We start from the raw sequence: 17,657 nt of genomic DNA on the forward strand, positions 1-17,657 counted from the left end.
TAAGCACATTAAGTCGGCGGAGTGCATCCACAGTACCGAGGCTAGCGTCGACTTTCAGAGCGTTGCACTGTGGGTAGCTATCCCACAGTTCCCGCAGTCTCCGCCGCCCATTGGAATTTTGGGTTAAGCTCCCAGTGCCTGATGGGGCAAAAATATTGTCGCAGGTGGTTTTGGGTACATGTCGTCAGTCGCCCCTCCCTCCGTGAAAGCAACGGCAGACAATCATTTCACACCTTTTTTCCATGCAGGCACCATACTGCTTTCAGCAGATGATGCAGTAGGACTGCAAACCATCATCATCGAACAACCGCTTCTGCTGCCACTCTGCTCTCCTGATGCTATGAATCCACCTTGCAGGTCCTCTATATGACAGTTGTTATCCACTGCTTCCACTGCCACTCTGCTGTCCTGGTGGTCTCGCAGGGCTACTTCCGCTGCAACTCTGCTCAGCTGCTCTTGTCTCGCCATACCCCGGCAAGAATGCAGCCTGCTCAGCTGTTGTGTCCTGGCAGCAGACGGTGCAGTAGGTCTGCAAAACTGGTCATTCAACCACCGCTTCCCCTGCAACTCTGCTCTCTTGCAGATGCCATACCACGGCAAGCATGGAGCCCACTCAGATCACTGCGACAGTTATGAGCATTGTAAACACCTCACACATTATCATGCAGTATATGCAGAACCAGAACCTGCAAAAGCAGGCAATGGCAGTGCAGTGATGAGTGATGAAGACATGGACACAGACTTCTCTCAAAGCACAGGCCCCAGCAATTTGGCCATCCTGGGGGCAATGGGGCAGGCTCATGCTGTGGAATGCCAATTCTGGGGCCAGGAAACAAGCACAGACTGGTAGGACCGCATAGTGTTGCAGGTCTGGGATAATTCCCAGTGGCTCCGAAACTTTCGCATGCGTAAGGGCACTTTCATGGAACTTTGTGACTTGCTTTCTCCTGCCCTGAAGCTCAAGAATACCAAGATGAGAGCAGCCCTCACAGTTGACAAGTGAGTGGTGATAGCCCTCTGGAAGCTTGCAACGCCAGACAGCTACTGGTCAGTCAGGAATCAATTTGGAGTGGGCAAATCTACTGTGGGGGCTGCTGTGATCCAGCTGCTGAGCTGCTGCTATCAAGAGTACTGACTCTGGGAAATGTGCAGGTCATAGTGGATGGCTTTGCTGCAGTGGGATTCCCTAACTGTGATGGGGCCATAGATGGAACGCATATCCCTATCTTGGGACCGGATCACCTTGCCAACCAGTACATAAACCGAAAGGAGTACTTTTCAATGGTGCTGCAAGCACTGGTGAATCACAAGGGACCTTTCACCAACATCAGCGTGGGATGGCTGGGAAAGGTACATGACGCTCACATCTTCAGGAACTCTGGTATGTATGAACAGCTGCAGCAAGGGATTCACTTTCCAAACCAGAAAATAACCGTTGGGGATGTTGAAATGCCTATAGTTATCCTTGGGGACCCAGCCTACCCCTTAATGCTATGGCTCATGAAGCCATACACAGGCACCCTGGACAGTAGTCAGGAGCTGTTCAACTATAGGCTGAGCAAGTGCAGAATGGTGGTAGAATGTGCATTTGGACGTTTAAAAGCCTGCTGGTGCAGTTTACTGACTCAGTTAGACCTCAGCGAAACCAATATTCCCATTGTTATTACTGCTTGCTGTGTGCTCCACAATATCTGTGAGAGTAAGGGGGAGACATTTATGGCAGGGTGGGAAGTTGAGGCAAATCACCTGGCCGTGATTATGCGCAGCCAGACACCAGGGCGGTTAGAAGAGCACAGCAGAGCGCCCTGCGCATCAGAGAAGCTTTGAAAACCAGTTTCATGGCTGACCAGGCTACGGTGTGAGAGTTCTGTTTGTTTCTCCTTGATGAAAACCCACCCCCTTGGTTCACTCTACTTCCCTGTAAGCCAGCCACCCTCCTGTCCCCCCTTCAATCAGCGCTTGCAGAGGCAATAAAGTCATTGTTGTTTCAAATTCATGCATTCTTTATTAATTTGTCACACAAATAGGGGGATAACTGCCAAGGTAGCCCGAGAGGGGTGCAGGAGGACGGGAGGAGGGAAGGACAAGGCCACACTGCACTTCAAAACTTACTGAATGCCAGTTTTCTGTTGATTGGGCAGCCCTCTGGGGTGGCATGGTTGGGTGCCCAAAGGCCCCCGCTCCCACATTCTTGGGCGTATGGGTGAGGAGGCTATGGAACTTGGGGAGGAGGGCAGTTGGTTACACAGGGGCTGCAGTGGCGGTCTGTGCCTTTCCTACACCTCAACCATACACCGAAACATATCAGTTTGATCCTCCAGTAGCCTCAGCATTGCATCCTGCCTCCTTTCATCATGCTGCCGCCACCTTTTCTCTTGATCCCACCACCTCGACTGTTTCTTCAGCCATCTATCCTCTTGCGCGTCCCTCCTGTCCTTGCATTCATTTTGTGCTTTCCTGGAGTCTGCCATTGTCTGCCTCCACGCATTCTGCTGGGCTCTTTCAGTTTGGGTGGACTGCATGAGCTCAGAGAACATTTCATTTTGAGTGCATTTATTTCGCCTTCTTATCTGCGCTAGTCTTTGGGACAGAGATGCTAGTCACAGGGTTGAAACATTTGCAGCTGCGGGAGGAAAAAAAGGGAGATTAAAATTGAAAAAGACACACTGGCCATTTAAAAGGAGGGGCTGATGTTTTCGGGTTAACGTGCAACACAAACCCAACTCACCCCCCCCGCCCCACACACATCCAATTCTCTGGGATGATCGCTTCACCTCTCCCCGCACCACGTGGCTAACAGTGGGGATGATTTCTTTTCAGCCACAGGCAAACAGCCCAGCAGGAACGGCCACCTCTGATGTCCCCTTAATAAAATTCCCCTATTTCAACCAGGTGACCATGAATGATACCACTCTTCTGAGGATACCAAAGAGAGATAAAGAACAGATGTTGCTTGAATGCCAGCAAACACCGGGACCACACGCTGCCATGCTTTCTTATGCAATGATTCCAGACTATGTGCTACTGGCCTGCTGTGGTAGTGTCCTACCATGGAGGATGCAATAAGGCTGCCCTCCCCAGAAACCTTTTGCAAAGGCTTTGGGAGTACCCCCAGGACAGCTTCATTGAGATGTCCCTGGAGGAATTCTGCCCCATCCCCAGACATGTTAACAGACTTTTCCAATAACTGCACTGGCCATGAATGCATTCCAAGTCTTCAGGGCAAATTAATCATTAAACACGCTTGCTTTTAAACTGTGTATTATATTTACAAACGTACACTCACCAGAGACGCCTTCTCTGCCTTCAAGGTGCGGGAGCCTGGGTTGAGATGGTTGGGAGGGTATTGGCTCCAGGGTGATAAACAGTTCCTGGCTGTCGAGAAGAACGGTTTCTCCGCTTGCCTGGTGTGCGCTATCTTCAACCTCCTCCTCATCATCATCTTCCTCGTCCAGCAAATCCTCATCCCTGTTGAGTGAGACTCCCTTGCAGGAGTCCACGTACAGGTGTGGGGTAGTTGTAGGGGCACCCCCTAGAACTACATGCAGCTCATCATAGAAGCGGCATGTCTGGGGCTCTGACCCCGAGTGGGCGTTTGCCTCTTGGGTTTTTTGGTAGGCTTGCCTGAGCTCCTTAAGTTTCACGTGGCACTGCTGGGGGACCCTGTGATAGCCTCTGTCCTTCATGCCCTTGGAGATTTTTTTCAAATATTTTGGCATTTCGTCTTTTGGAATGGAGTTCTGATAGCACGGATTCATCTCCCCATACAGCGATCAGATCCAGTACCTCCCGTTCAGTCCATGCTGGAGCTCTTTTGCGATTCTGGGACTCCATGGTCATCTCTGCTGATGAGCTCTGCGTGGTCATGCCACAGTGGCCAAACAGGAAATGAAATTCAAAAGTTTGCAGGGCTTTTCCTGTGTACCTGGCTAGTGTATCCGTGTTGAGAGTGCTGTCCAGAGAGGTCACAATGGAGCACTGTGTGATTGCTCCCGGAGGCCAATACTGTCGAATTGCGTCCACACTAACCCAAATTCAACCCGGCAATGTCGATTTCAGTGCTAATCCCCTCATCAGGAAGAAGTACAGAAATAAATTTTAAGAGCCCATTAAGTCGACAAAAATGGCTTTGTTGTGTGGACGGGTGCAGGGTTAAATCAATCTAACATTGCTAAATTCGACCTAAACTCGTAGTGTAGACCAGGGCTGAGACTCATGTTGTGGAAGAGGTGCCTTCTTCACTAGTAGTTTCAGCTGTTTCATTCAGAGAGGCTCTGGATGAACAGAGGAAAGAAGGGTTAGAACCGGCAAGACTCTCTCATAGTTGGGAAAAAACTATGTGGAGGTTTAAGCACCGTTATGAATGGAGTTAATGTGTCCATCTGAACAGACGTGATTCCAATAACACTTAAAAAAATTGAGCAGGCCCTTTAGACTCACTTCTCGGAAAGGAAATAATGACATTACTGAAGAACAGTCCCATCCACGTCTGCCAGATCTTGCAGGCAGATCAGTCAACAGTATCAGATTAATTATCAGAGTATAAGATTAATCAAAGGGACATGGACCTCTGACTTTTGTCCATTGCCAAAAGATAACTTACCAAGGTAGCTAATGCAGTGTCTGTACTATGTCCAGGCCTAAAAGTAGACTGATAGGAAACCAAAAGAATCTGGAGCTGCCCTACTACAACCTTCTTAATAACCTCCCAAAAGGTCACGGTTGTTAAAGCCAAGTGATGGCTTCTTGATCAGTAACTGACAAGGTCATTCAGGTGAAAAAGTTATTTCTTTGGCAATCACTGAGCTTCCTCAAACTTATCATTTTTAGAGACGATTATTGGGAAGACTGTAGTATGGCAATTCTGATGTCATCTTCCTTCCCAGATTCCTATAAAAGTATTCTCAGTGACTTTCAGTGAATTCTATAGGAAGACCTTGACATCATCAACTACAAAGTATTGGTGACCTGCCAGATCTCACAGACAGAGATGGAAAGTGTTATTCTCCCATAAGACCATGTTTTTCCTTTCTGAGAAATCTCAAATGGCAGGTTTGAGAGGTTGTTCATCTACCATAAAGGCCCTATCATGCACGATTCTGCAAGATTTCATTGACACTTTTCTTGCTAAATGTGTATCTGAGGTCACACGGAGAGATTGTGAGGCATCACTACCTTGCTGACATCAGTCTACTGCTAATGATACTCAGCTCCATATATCCTTTTCACCTGAAAGGTGGTGGGTTTTATTTTATTTTGCCATGTGCATGATGAGGATATGGACCTAGGCAACAATTAAATGACTGAAGTTCAGTCTAAATAAGATGGAAGCAATGATGGTCAAGAGAAGGTAGACACTGGAAGAATTATCAGAGGTTATGACTGCGCCATCAGTCCATCTAAATACACAATGCAACTGCCAAAAAGGTTTGTAACCCAGAACACATTTTGGCTGCCCTACTGCTGTTGGAGTCGATTGACAGCTATTATGGGATTTGTGATGAAGATTTCATTTGAAGACAAAATATAAATTGTATTTTCCTTTTCAGCTTAAATTATTATATAGGGTGGGGGTAACCATAAAGAACAAAGTAATTTGTACTGGTCAGCTATAGCAATAACACTGTGGAAATTCAAAGACAACCTTTTTTGGGAGTGAGCTCAAAAAAGAGGTATAACAAGCGTTTCCGTATTTTTTCCTGTTACATTCTTATTTGCTATGTATGCACTCGTTTTTATGCACTTGCTTGTCTTTTCTAAAAAACACACAGGAGTTATGTACAGTCTAGCAGCCTGAACTACACAGAGTTGACAGCAAGGGCAGGGCCAGGTAAAGTGCTGGAGAAATTACAATTGCAAAGATTAGGAGCAGGCATAACGCTTCTAAGGGACATTGGGGGGAAGCTCACTCTCTAGCACCTGTAAACAAGTATAGCCTGCATTGCCTCATGCACAGTCCCATAACCACTTGTTGGCGTACAAGTTAGAGCACAGGCCCTACATCTCTGGAGAAATTGGGTCCTATTTTTCAGAGGTACTGAACACTCCTAGCTCTCATCAACTTCAGCTGGAGCTTTTCACACTGGAAGCCCATTTTCCCCACCATTTCTTGTAGTCAGGCTATATAACATCCACCTATTGGCTATCTCACACAGGAACTCTCTACACCAACTACCCTACCTACACTGGAGCACTATAGTTAGGCCAATACAATTTTATTAGACGTACCTGATGCTGTAGCACAGCAAATTGAACCTAGATATCCTGTAATAACTAAGAACAAAGTTTGAGTCAGTTATTGTTCCTAGGCAGCAGGCAGAACCTTGCACGGTATTCCTATATTACTGTATACCACAACTGACGCTTGTCAGGGACCCTTGTGCACAAAAAATTATTTGTACACCAAAGAACAGATTAGCATAATACCATTGAATTGCTTCCAATTTACAGTTGAAAAACAACATTCAAATAAGGCAAAAATAGTTTATATAGGTTTCCTACAGTTGCAATTGTTCAGGGCTATGGAAATGAACTTTCTGAGGCAGACGAAAAGGAGCAGCACAAACAATATGGAAGGATTATAGAATCCTGCGCAGATACAGAAATGTGTATTCGCATCAGACTGCAGATATCCGCATCCACTGTCTGCAGATATCCGTGGATTTGCAGGGCTCTACTTACCTGGCGGGGCTGAGGCTCCGAGGCACCCCCCGCCAGAGCCTCATCGGGGAGATCCGCACGAGGAGCTGTGAGGAGCCCGCGCGGCATCGCAGACCCTCCACGTGCCCTTGGCCAGGCAAGGAGCCTGCAGGTTGGGGACATGGATGAGGGCTGTTCTCAATCCCACCCCCCCGCACTGCAGGCAGGTGGAGGGTCCACCGTGATTCCCCACAACTGCCCACCCGGGTCTTATTGTGGCCGGGCTGTGGCTCTAAGCCACCCCTCCCCCGTACCACCTCCCCCCCATCTCTCCAATGGCTCGCAACGGCCAACAGCGCCTCCCCCTCCTTCCCTGCACCTCCCGCCCATCACAATTTGCTGTTTTGCAGCGTGCAGGAGGCTGGGAGGGAGGGGGAGGAGAGAGGATGCGGCATGCTCGGGGAAAGGGGTGAAACCAGGCATGAAGAAGTTGGGGGGAGTGAGGTCTTGGGTAAAGGGGTGGAGTGGGGGTGGGGGCAGGGCCGGGGGCAGAGCCAGGCGTCAAGCACCCCCTGGCACTTTGGAAAGTTGGCACCTGTGGTCTTCACAACATCCCAGGCAATGAGTTCCACAGGTTGACTGCGCATTGTGTGAAGAAGTGCTTCCTTATGTCTGTTTTAAACCTGCTGCTATTAATTTCATTGGGTGACCCTCAGTTCTTGTGTTACGTGAAGGGATACATAACAGTTCCTTATACACTTTCTCCACACCATTCATGATTATATAGACCTCTAACCAGACATGCCAAACCTGCAGGAAAAAACACAGAAATTGGGCATTTTTTTGGCTTAACTGGCTTGTGAGTTGCTTGTTGGGTAGTTTTTGCCTTGTAGCTTGTTGCTTCATTTTTTTTTGATTGGCTCCTGGAAAGCAGTGGCAGGGGGAGGGGAAGCAGGGGAAAGTGGCAAGCACGGGCAAGCGGGGAAGAGAGTCAGGGGTGCACAGTGGGCCAACCACAGTTTCAGACTGCATGTCGAGGGGATCTAGTTACATAGAGTGTTGAGGTTCTTAGGGATTGGCTTGTTTTGAAATGGGATTAGCTTAGTTTTTGGCTTATTGTGAAAGTCGGGGTGCTTATTTAGCATATGAAAGTTGGCAACTGTGCCTCTAACATATCCCCCCTTAATCATCTCTTTCCTAAAATGAACAGTCCCCGTCTTTTTAATCTCTCCTCATATGGAAGCTTTTCCAGACTCCTAATCATTTTTGTTTCTCTTCTCTGTACTTCTTCAGTAGTAGTAGGGAGGACTTGAACCGGGGATTCCCATATCCCAGTTAAGCCTCCTAGCCACTAGGCTAAAAGTCATAAGGGAGGGCAATCTTCCCCCCCTCATCGTTTTGTTTCGTTTTGTTTCAGGCCCCACACTCAATTTAGGCATTCAGACACTTATCTTCCCCAGGTTCATGAATCACAAGCAGTTTCAGTGAAGACACTACCTACGCCGACAGGAGTAGCCCTCACTTCGGCATAGGTAATCCACCTCTCCAAGAGACAGTAGTTAGGTCAACGGGAGAATTCTCCCATTTACCTCGTACTGTCTACACTAGGGATTAAGTCGGTTTAACTGCATCGTTCAGGGGTGTGAATTTTCCTGTCGAGGGTGGGGAACTGGGGGCTTTGAAATTTGAGTGATGCTGATGCTTGAGCTAGGGCTTGTCTACACTTGAAACGCTACAGTGGCACAACTATAGCACTGCATTGTAGTACTTCAGTGTGACACAACCTACACCGACTGCGTAGTTACTCCACCTCCCTAAAAAGGGGTAGCTAGCTCAACAGAAGAATTTTTTGTACATGCTATCTACAACAGGGCTTAGGTCCGATGCCGCTCTGGGTGGATTTTTCACACCCCTGAATGATGGAGCTGGGTCAACCTAACTTTTTAGTATGGACAAGGCCCTAGTAATGCTGAGGGGAAGCAGCAGCTTGGGTTAAAACTGCTCATCAACTAATCCAATAATTCTGCTAATCCAATCACTCTGTGCTGCTAATCAAATCACTGTGTGCGTAATTCCAGTGTTGTTTTGAAGTGCAGTAACTCAATTGTACTAACTCCAACGAACTGTTGCAGTGATGTCAGTGAAGACAAGCCCTTAGACTATAGCTGCTGCAACTCTGGCCCAGTTACCAGTAACTGGAAAGCAGAGTTTAAGTAGTCCCTAAAACTGCTATCCAACTGTCTCTACCCACCAAGGCAATAAGGACTGGTCTCTAGACAGAACTGGCCAACAAGCCCTAAACCAACCTGCGCCTGTAGGCAGGGCCTAGCTCAAGCTGTTCCAGTTTCGGTGGAAATGGCAGAAACTCAGTGAAGTTAGTTCTCACTGAAACAAGCTGTAAATTCCTTCTTCAGGAGAGAGGTGTTTCTAAAAACTGCCTTAAAATTCATCTAGATTTGCCTCCCAGCTGAGTGAGACTTGGCAGCATCTCGGAGCGCCTACCCCGCCTGAGGACGCCATGCGGCTTTCCCGGGGATGATTTCTCGTTGCCTCAGCGCCCTCTGTGGACTCTGATGGGAAAGGAGCTGCCTTTCAAGCTCAGCCCGCGCCAGACGTCAAGAGGTGCCTGAGACACACGCACGGGATCCAGCGTGTGACATTGCAGCGTCTGTGCGGATTTCCAGCCCTGCGAACCGGGGAGGGGGGAGCACATGCGCTTCTTGCAATTTTTAACCGACGCCTAGCTAGGAAGGGGCTCGTCGCCGTTCAAGGGCAGGCTCGGGTCTAACATACCGAAGTCTCCCAGTGTGTATCAGGGAATCCCATGAGCTCCCCCTAACGCACGTGGGCTTTCATACAACAGATGCGGCCATACAAAGACCCCCTGCAGCCGAGACCCAGGGGCGCAGGCTGAAGGGCTCGGACCCAGGCTCTGGGGAGCAAACTCCACCGCCAAGCGCGGTGCAGCTCAGCCAGCCCGGGAGAGAGAGGAGTAAGAAATCACAGCAGAAAGAGGGCGGGCACAAATGAAGCTAGAATAGGCAAGGGAGCAGGATGTGTTATGCCGGTGAACACTGCGCTATAAATAAGCAGGTTTCTAAACGGTGTTTGGGCGGCTTCATCAAAGGAGCAGCATGGATACAGCCCTCCCCTTCCCGGTGTCCCCACAACGGTGATCATGGCGGCGGCTGCTGTTGCTGCTGCTCTTTCCCCTTATCTCCCTCCCACCCCAGCGCCAGACGCAGTGTCTCAGCTCGGCGCAGAGTGACCTTTCCCCAGCGCAGCCGGGAGAAAGGAGAAATGAGGAGAAAGGCGCGCCTAGGAATTCCCGCCCTGCGCGCCTGGCCTCACTTAAGCATATGCAAATAAACCCTCTTCCTGATTGGCCACTGCCCGATACCTCATTTGAAAAGGTGGCCCTTCATTGGCTGACTGATAAAGTTAATGCAAATTACAGAATCTTGCTCTGTCCCCCCCTTTTTTTTTTGGTAGCGTGTGATGAGAATTTCAGACAGTGTAACTGTGCGCGTCTATTACTACAAATAAGTAGTTCCAGTCCCCCCGTCCCTTGTATTTACTGTGGGCTGGGACTCTGCAGTTCCCCCCAGAGCCGGAGACCGCACGAAGACATCCCAGCGCGCTGTGCTCTAGGGGAGGGGAAGAACTCCGGAAGGCACAACGAGGTGTTTTCCCACTCCCCCGCGGAGGGATATTTGTATCTCTCTTCCCCGCACCAAAACATTGAGAGTTAAGAGGCAGCTCCTGCTGTAATTGAGCTCAGAAGTGAGCAGGCACCGAGGAGGCTGCGCTGCTGCTGCACCAGGGGTACGGCTTCACTGCGGCGCTGGATTGAATTCGCAGTCACCCAGCGGCCCCGAGCAAGCGTCCTTCTCGCCGGGGCGGATTTTACCCACTTTCTCTGCAGCCCCGCTGGCATCTGGGGTTGCGTTTCAGCTGCGCTGGGCGGTGGGAGAAGCAGAGCATCGCCCTCGTTATTGATTGCTTTTTGTCGACGGGCTCCACGCCGCTTCAGCTTGGATTCTTTGTGGCTGTTTATTTCTGGAGGCGTCTGCCACCCTCTGCTACAACATCAACTGCTGCTGGTGGACTGGGGAGAGCAGAGCAGGAGCCCAGGCAGCCGCTTCGCAGCTCCCCTCCCGGGTCGGGAAGGAGATCGCGCCGCTCCTTCCCAGCAGATCGTTAATTGAATAATTAGCCCGGAGGACACTCTCTACGTCTTGCTGTAGGATCTCTTTCCTCCCCCTTCCCCCGGCTCCTCTGGAAGATGTTGCTCTCCAAGTTTGGCTCCCTCGCTCACATTTGCAACCCCACCAGCGTGGATCACTTGCCGGTGAAAATCCTCCAACCAGGTACGCAGTTAGCGACTCGCTGGTTGTGACCCAGCCACGGTGCGGTGCCCGTCGCTTTTTAATGGGGAGTTTGCAAGCTCCGAGGATTTCTCGGCTGTCACATTCCCCGCTAGCGTATCGCCGCGTAGGGATGGGCACAGCTCCCCTGTTCGCTGGGTTGTTATGGGAGAGTGCGCGGCGTCCGCGTCCCTCCCAGTGGGGCGTGTTGGATATTTTGGCTCTGGGTGGCTGCTTGTCGGATCGCTGCTGTCGTGTCGCACCAAAACCCGCCTGGTTTCCCCTTGCTCGCTAGGTTTAGGATGAAGAGCTGCATGTGCCGGTGTGAACAGCCATGCGGCTCCCCTGGCGGGGCTTCCTCTCGCCTGCCTCGTGTCCTGCCTTCTTAATAATAGAGCGACTCCAACCCCCCACTCTTAATTTGTTTTCCCGTTTCTAGCGAAATCGGAGAAGGAGCCCTTCGATAAACTCTACCAGGTGGGCTCCGTGCTGGGCAGCGGGGGCTTCGGCACCGTGTACGCGGGGACCCGGATAGCCGACGGCTTGCCGGTAAGGAGAAGGGGGGGGGCTATTCATGGCTGCGTAGTTGTGTCTTGCTGTCTGCTCGGGGCGGCGTGTGCGTGGCTGCAGGGTCGCGCGTCGCAGCCGCCCCAGCCCTCTCCGCCGCTGCAGAGCGGGGAAGGCTTTCCCCCACCCCGCGCTGACGGCGCCTGGTCTCTCTCCCCCCAGGTGGCCGTGAAGCATGTGGTGAAGGAGCGAGTCACCGAGTGGGGCACCATCGTAAGTATTCGCCGGGGAGCGGGTGTAACCGCGCGGTGGGTGCGAGAGAGGCTGGGAGCCGCCCGCCCGGCAGTCACCCTGGGTGGCTATTGTTTGGGTGGCGAGAGGGCTGGGTCCCCCGCCCGCCCCTGTGTTATTGTTTACAGCTGGGGGAGATTTTGGCGGGGTTTCCTCCCGCGGCTCCTCCCTCTCTGACTGCGGCAGCCGCGGAGCCCCCCAGCGGAGCGGCGCTGGACTTCCCCAGCCCCCGCGCTGCTGCGGGAGACTCGGTGCCCAGCGCGCGGGGGGGGGGTGCGCCTCCACCCGGCGGAGTGCGCGTGTGGGGGCGGGCGGGAGGCTGGCTGGCTTCCCCGCCGGGGCTGCCCGGTGAGTGACCGCGGCCCTTGCCTCTTTGCGCTGCCCAGAGCGGAGCGATGGTGCCCTTGGAGATCGTCCTGCTGAAGAAGGTGGGCTCCGGCTTCAGAGGGGTCATCAAGCTGCTGGACTGGTACGAGCGACCCGACGGCTACCTGATCATCATGGAGCGGCCCGAGCTGGTGAAGGATCTCTTCGACTTCATCACCGAGAAGGGGGCCCTGGACGAGGAGACGGCCCGGGGCTTTTTCCGGCAGGTCCTGGAGGCGGTGCGCCACTGCTACACCTGCGGCGTGGTGCACAGGGACATCAAGGACGAGAACCTGCTGGTGGATCTCAGGACGGGCGAGCTCAAGCTGATCGACTTCGGCTCCGGAGCCATCCTTAAGGACACTGTCTACACCGACTTCGATGGTATGTGCCCCTCCCATCCCCCAAATGCCTCCGTGCGGGTGAGACAGCAAAGCCCTGCGCCGGAGCTTACCCGGTGCGCTCTCCCGGCGTGGTTGTTAGTCACTTTCTTAGCTCCTGACAACAACAAAAGGTGGCTCTGCAGCTGCAGTAGCTGGTAATGGATCTGCGGGTAACTTACACCTGTGCCCCGGAGGCGCTTGGGGGTGATCTGTTGAGTAGGAAAGAAGCGATTTCAGGCAGTGACGCAGCAGTTTATATTTCCCTACCTTGGAAAAGGCATTTTTCCTAGAGGGCGATCTGTTTACATTGAGGCTTCACCAGCGCCAGGCGTTCCCATCTGTGTTATATGCAATGCATGTATTTGACTTGTAATCTGAACGAATTACTCACAACCCAGCTGATGCCTGCATTGGAGATTTAAAATCCTGGGATAAATTATATATGCCCCTTAAATGACTTAAATTCTGGCTTTTTTTAATATAGGAAACTGAAATGCTTCTTGCACATAGATGGAAGAGCTGGGGTTTTTTTTGTGGATTATTTTTTGTTTGTTTTTGTTTTTTTTTTCCCTTGCTGTGAGTGTGCCTGATATAGATGAGGGACTTCCCCCTCCCCTTCTCTGTTGTCAGCTGCTGCACTTAACATCTGTTTTGTTGTGAAACCCGAACCTCCTGGCCATGTGACCGTCAGCATCACAAATTCCAGTTTTTGTTTGGTATCCAAGGAACAGCCTAGTGCCAAGGGAGGGCGGTTTCTAAAAGCCTTTTCAGAGCGGCGGAATAGCCTTTTTTAATTATTCTGAAAAATTTGTGTGTGAGCAAGTCTGTATTTTGTTCACACTGTCTTGGAATTGGATAAAGCCGATTAGCTGTATGTAATAAGGTAGACCTGAGGTTCACCTTCTGTTTCTCTTCTCCTCCCCCCCTCCCACCCCCTTTCCCTTTGTCCTTTTGTGTCTATTTTCGGTGTGATGCTGTAGACACCACATGGTCAGTGAAAGGGAGCCATGCTTTAGTAAACAGTCAGCTGATGGAAGCCCTGTTATTCATCACAACAGAACAGCACAAGCTAATGGTCTAAATGTATTCATGGTGTAACTGTAGCCAGACTCTCTGGACTTTCACTGGGGATGAATTTGGCCCACTATGATTTTTGAATATTTAGAATTTTTTAGTCTTGTGTGGTTTGATATGAATGTGCAGCTCAACTAAAATGTTAAGGGAGAAAATAAAACTTAGTTTGCTGATGTTGTGGGGGGGGTGTTGTGTTTTTCATTTGTAGGAACAAGAGTGTACAGTCCTCCAGAGTGGATCCGATACCACAGATACCATGGGAGGTCAGCAACAGTGTGGTCCTTGGGAGTGCTCCTGTTTGATATGGTTTGTGGAGACATCCCTTTTGAACAAGACGAAGAGATCTTGAGAGGACGGTTATACTTCAGGAGAAGAATATCACCTGGTGAGCTCAAACACCAAAAAATTACTAACACTTAATTCATGATACTGGGTGATTTTCTGTTTGAGGTTTTTTTTGCTTTCTAGTTTAATGTCTGTTTAACTCATCTGTTTCAGAATGTCAGCAGCTGATCAAATGGTGCCTTTCACTGAGGCCTTCAGACAGACCAACACTTGAACAAATTTTTGACCATGCATGGATGCACAAATCTGAAGTAGTGAAGTCTGAGGACTGTGACATAAGGCTACGGACCCTTGATACTGATGTATCTAGCACAAGTTCAAGCAATGAGAGTCTGTGAAACACTAAGGACCTCGCAATGGGAGGGGAGCTACAAGCAGAAAGACCACAGTGCTGCTGCCAATACGTAGGAGGGGCTAGAAAAATGCATTCATTATTCTGTAGTTGAATCTTTGTCTGAGGGACTTGATTTTATTTTCCCCTTTTGCTGGTTTCTGCTTTGGAATGAGAAATTTCCTTTGGAAACGCTGTTGTTTGGGAGTTGCAGGCCAGTACTTAGTCAAAAGACTGACCTTATTAAGAAAGCAGTGACCTCTTGAATACATGGTAAACTTTTTTGCTCTCATAGAGCCTGGACTAGATTTTTATTTGCTTTTGAGTGCCTTTTTGAAAGCTGCTTCAGTGGGACTTTCTTTTTTGAGCTGTGTATGTCCAAAGAAGATCCAGTTCATTATAGGATTTTGCTCCCTTTAGACTGAGTGCTGGAGGAAGCAGCTCCTATGATGCATTGGAGAACATGTTCGGTGATTGAATGAAGTAGTCCCATCCACTGGTGATGGAATACTTGAACACAGACATTTCACTCCTTCCAGTCCCTGTCCCACCCCCGAACCCACCTCTGCTGCTCCAAAATATTTCCTGTAGCCTGCATACAAATATGAACAGGTATATCAGCTTTTTTATCAGGAACATTCACTCTTGGTTTCTTTTTTTTTTTTTTTTTTTTTTTATCATCTTTACCACTGGGCATGCGAAGCCCCTTTCTCAATCCCGCCCTCCCTCCGTCCCCTCCTTTTGTCAACCTGCGAGTCTTAAAGTATGTATGGGCATGTTTAAATGCACAATCAATGCAATATTCAAGGACTTTACTTTTTTCCATACCTGTATAATGTGTTTATGTAAATTTGGTTTTCCCATGTATTATACAGTTTTTTATTTATTTGTTTGAAGTTTTAGAAGACCTCCCACAGTTTCAACTGTGGCTATTTATTTGCTTAATTTATTTGGTTAGAGTTATATTCAACACTGCTTTCCCCCTCCCCCATGGGAATTCTAGTGGTTTGCCCATGACACTCTTTTCTGCATTCCTGTTAACTTTTGTTCAAAAAACAAACAAATTTTTTTTTGACTTTACCAGTTTCTGTTGGAAGATGGAAAATTGTTGTTGTACAAAGTCTAATTTAAGGGAAATAGAATGACTTTTTAAAGTTTAGTATGCCTTCATCTGGTATTGTACCAGAAATGTAAAGTAACGCTATTTGGAAGGGTTTTAAATTATTGACATTGTACAGTCTTTGTGTATTGGCTCTGGAAGGTAGGGTGGCAGAGTCATAAACCTTAATTTATTTTAATAGCTGTGTTTCTGTGATCTGGTTGCATTTGTGCAGCTTGGATTTGGATTTTTTTCCTTCTGTTTAACAGTGTGAAATGTATGGAGATCATATTTTTTATACAGGTATTTCAATTAAACTTTTTTTGTATATAACAGTACTGTGTTGTGTATTCACTTGTACTCAGAATTACATTTCAGACCACACAGGGAAGAAAGCGGTTATATTATAAATATTTGAAGAACATAACTTTAAGGGGCTCCAGCAGCTGAGCCAGGGAATTAATAGGCTCTAGCCAATCTTCTTTTCAAACTGTTCCTATTTGTTCAGACACACTCACTTTGACTACATCTATGTGAATTTCCTTCAAAAAACAAAAATGATGCTGCTATAGAACATCACAAAAGAAATTAACCACTACTTATGGATTTTGAATATGCTGGTACTTCAGCTATTGTTAACACACTCCTAAACCATAACAAAGAAGCCTTTTCCCACTTAATTATGGGTTACTATTTCACAACTGGATGTAGTGGAAAGTAACTTTACCCCCATTTTGGGAGAGGAAAAATTTCCTGTGCATCAATCTGTACAATGAGTCCAAGAAAGGATGGCAGTTTCAACTAATACACTTTTGAGAACATGAACACTTTTGATTCAGAGAAGTTAGCCAGCAAACTACTCAAAATACAATATTCCCCCTACTATTTCAAATTTTATGTTTGGAAGCAAATGTGACAATTTCACAATATATGGGCCAATAATGAAATCAAGCCTAGGGTTGTGATCACTTGTTTCCATGGCAAATATCAAATTCAGCCTTCTTGTTTTATTGAATAATCAGTTAATTAGGGGTGAAGAGAAGCAGAAATGCCCACTTTTTTGAAGCTTGTGAAGTTTGACTGCAAGATTCCACTATTATAAAAAGCCACGTTATAGGTTACTACGTTGAAGCGCTACTATGCAATACCTATGATAATAGTGAAAGTCAGGACTTTAAAACTTTTTTGCTTCTCCCCTTCTCTCCCCCTGCTCCCACCCCCCAACAAGCTTTATTTTCCCTTCCTGGGAGCCCTGTCTTCTGCCAGGTCATTCACTGATATTTAGGTTTCCTGTGGGCAATCATCCTCTCTGACATAAGGTCAAACTCTTGAGGTTAATAAGGTTAGAGTGTAAATGCCACTGACTAGCAGGAGGTAAAGCAAAAGTGGGAAGGACACATTTCTTGCAGTTTTGTGATGGAAATAGATATGAAAGGAGTTCAGGTCTTTCTCTTCATAAAGCGGTATTCTAATTATTTCAGGTTTCAGATTAGCAGCCGTGTTAGTCTGTATTCGCAAAAAGAACAGGAGTACTTGTGGCACCTTTAGAGACTGACACGCTTATTTGAGCATAAGCTTTCGTGAGCTACAGCTCATTCAATGAAGTGAGCTGTAGCTCACGAAAGTTTATGCTCAAATAAATGAGTCAGTCTCTAAGGTGTCACAAGTACTCCTGTTCTTTTTTTTCAGATAGAGACTAACATGACTGCTACTCTGAAACCAACATTATTTAAATAACTTACATCCAGGGAAACTGAGAGACTTTACAAATCATACACTATGAAAAGAACATTAAGGATAGAACCTGAGGGTTTTCTCTTTTGCAATCGTTCAGACAACTCTTTTTGGTTGTAAGATGTGTTCCAAAAGCCTATTGAAGTTCTTTAGAGAAGCACATGTCCGGCCACAAGTAGTCCCTAGAGAAATTCCAGTAGCTGATGATAATTAACATTTCCACTCCAGTAGCTTCATACATACCAGCAGCTGTTGAGAGTGGTGTCAGTGAGGCCTACCATTATGAGTAAGTTTCAAAGGGATACCAAAAAAGCAACCCTAAAAGCATAGTTGTAAATCTATTATTAAGTGTCAAATGAATGTCTGAATTGGGGACTGTCTACATTTTCCACATGTACATTTACAGGCCATGCCTTACATTCATAGAAAACCACTGATGAAATGATCTGTTTTGCAATTGAAAAACACATTTTCACCTTTTGCTACTGAGGCGAAATATATTAAAAGGAAAAAGGTCAAAA

General features: G+C 48.1%; 2 protein-coding genes across 2 annotated transcripts; one reads left to right on the forward strand and one right to left on the reverse strand.

Moving 5' to 3' along the window:
- Positions 1-2,012: 2,012 nt before the first annotated feature.
- LOC311513089 (uncharacterized protein) lies at positions 2,013-6,730 on the reverse strand. Its single transcript, XM_084614700.1, has 3 exons — positions 6,682-6,730; positions 3,287-4,274; positions 2,013-2,623 (listed from the first exon to the last, which is right to left on the reverse strand). Exons 2-3 carry the CDS (start codon positions 3,756-3,758, stop codon positions 2,601-2,603), a joined length of 495 nt encoding a protein of 164 aa, XP_084470826.1. The 5' UTR covers positions 3,759-4,274; positions 6,682-6,730; the 3' UTR covers positions 2,013-2,600.
- A 3,468-nt stretch (positions 6,731-10,198) lies between these two features.
- Positions 10,199-15,735, forward strand: PIM3 (Pim-3 proto-oncogene, serine/threonine kinase). The gene is made up of 6 exons (XM_084643215.1): positions 10,199-11,009; positions 11,446-11,555; positions 11,736-11,786; positions 12,191-12,554; positions 13,836-14,012; positions 14,126-15,735. The coding sequence occupies exons 1-6, from the start codon at positions 10,925-10,927 to the stop codon at positions 14,308-14,310; spliced, it is 972 nt and encodes a 323-aa protein (XP_084499341.1). The 5' UTR covers positions 10,199-10,924; the 3' UTR covers positions 14,311-15,735.
- The last annotated feature ends 1,922 nt before the right edge of the window (positions 15,736-17,657 follow it).

Source organism: Lepidochelys olivacea (genome assembly GCF_965140295.1).
Source record: "Lepidochelys olivacea isolate rLepOli2 genome assembly, chromosome: 1".
In the NCBI taxonomy this organism is placed as follows: Eukaryota; Metazoa; Chordata; order Testudines; family Cheloniidae; genus Lepidochelys; species Lepidochelys olivacea.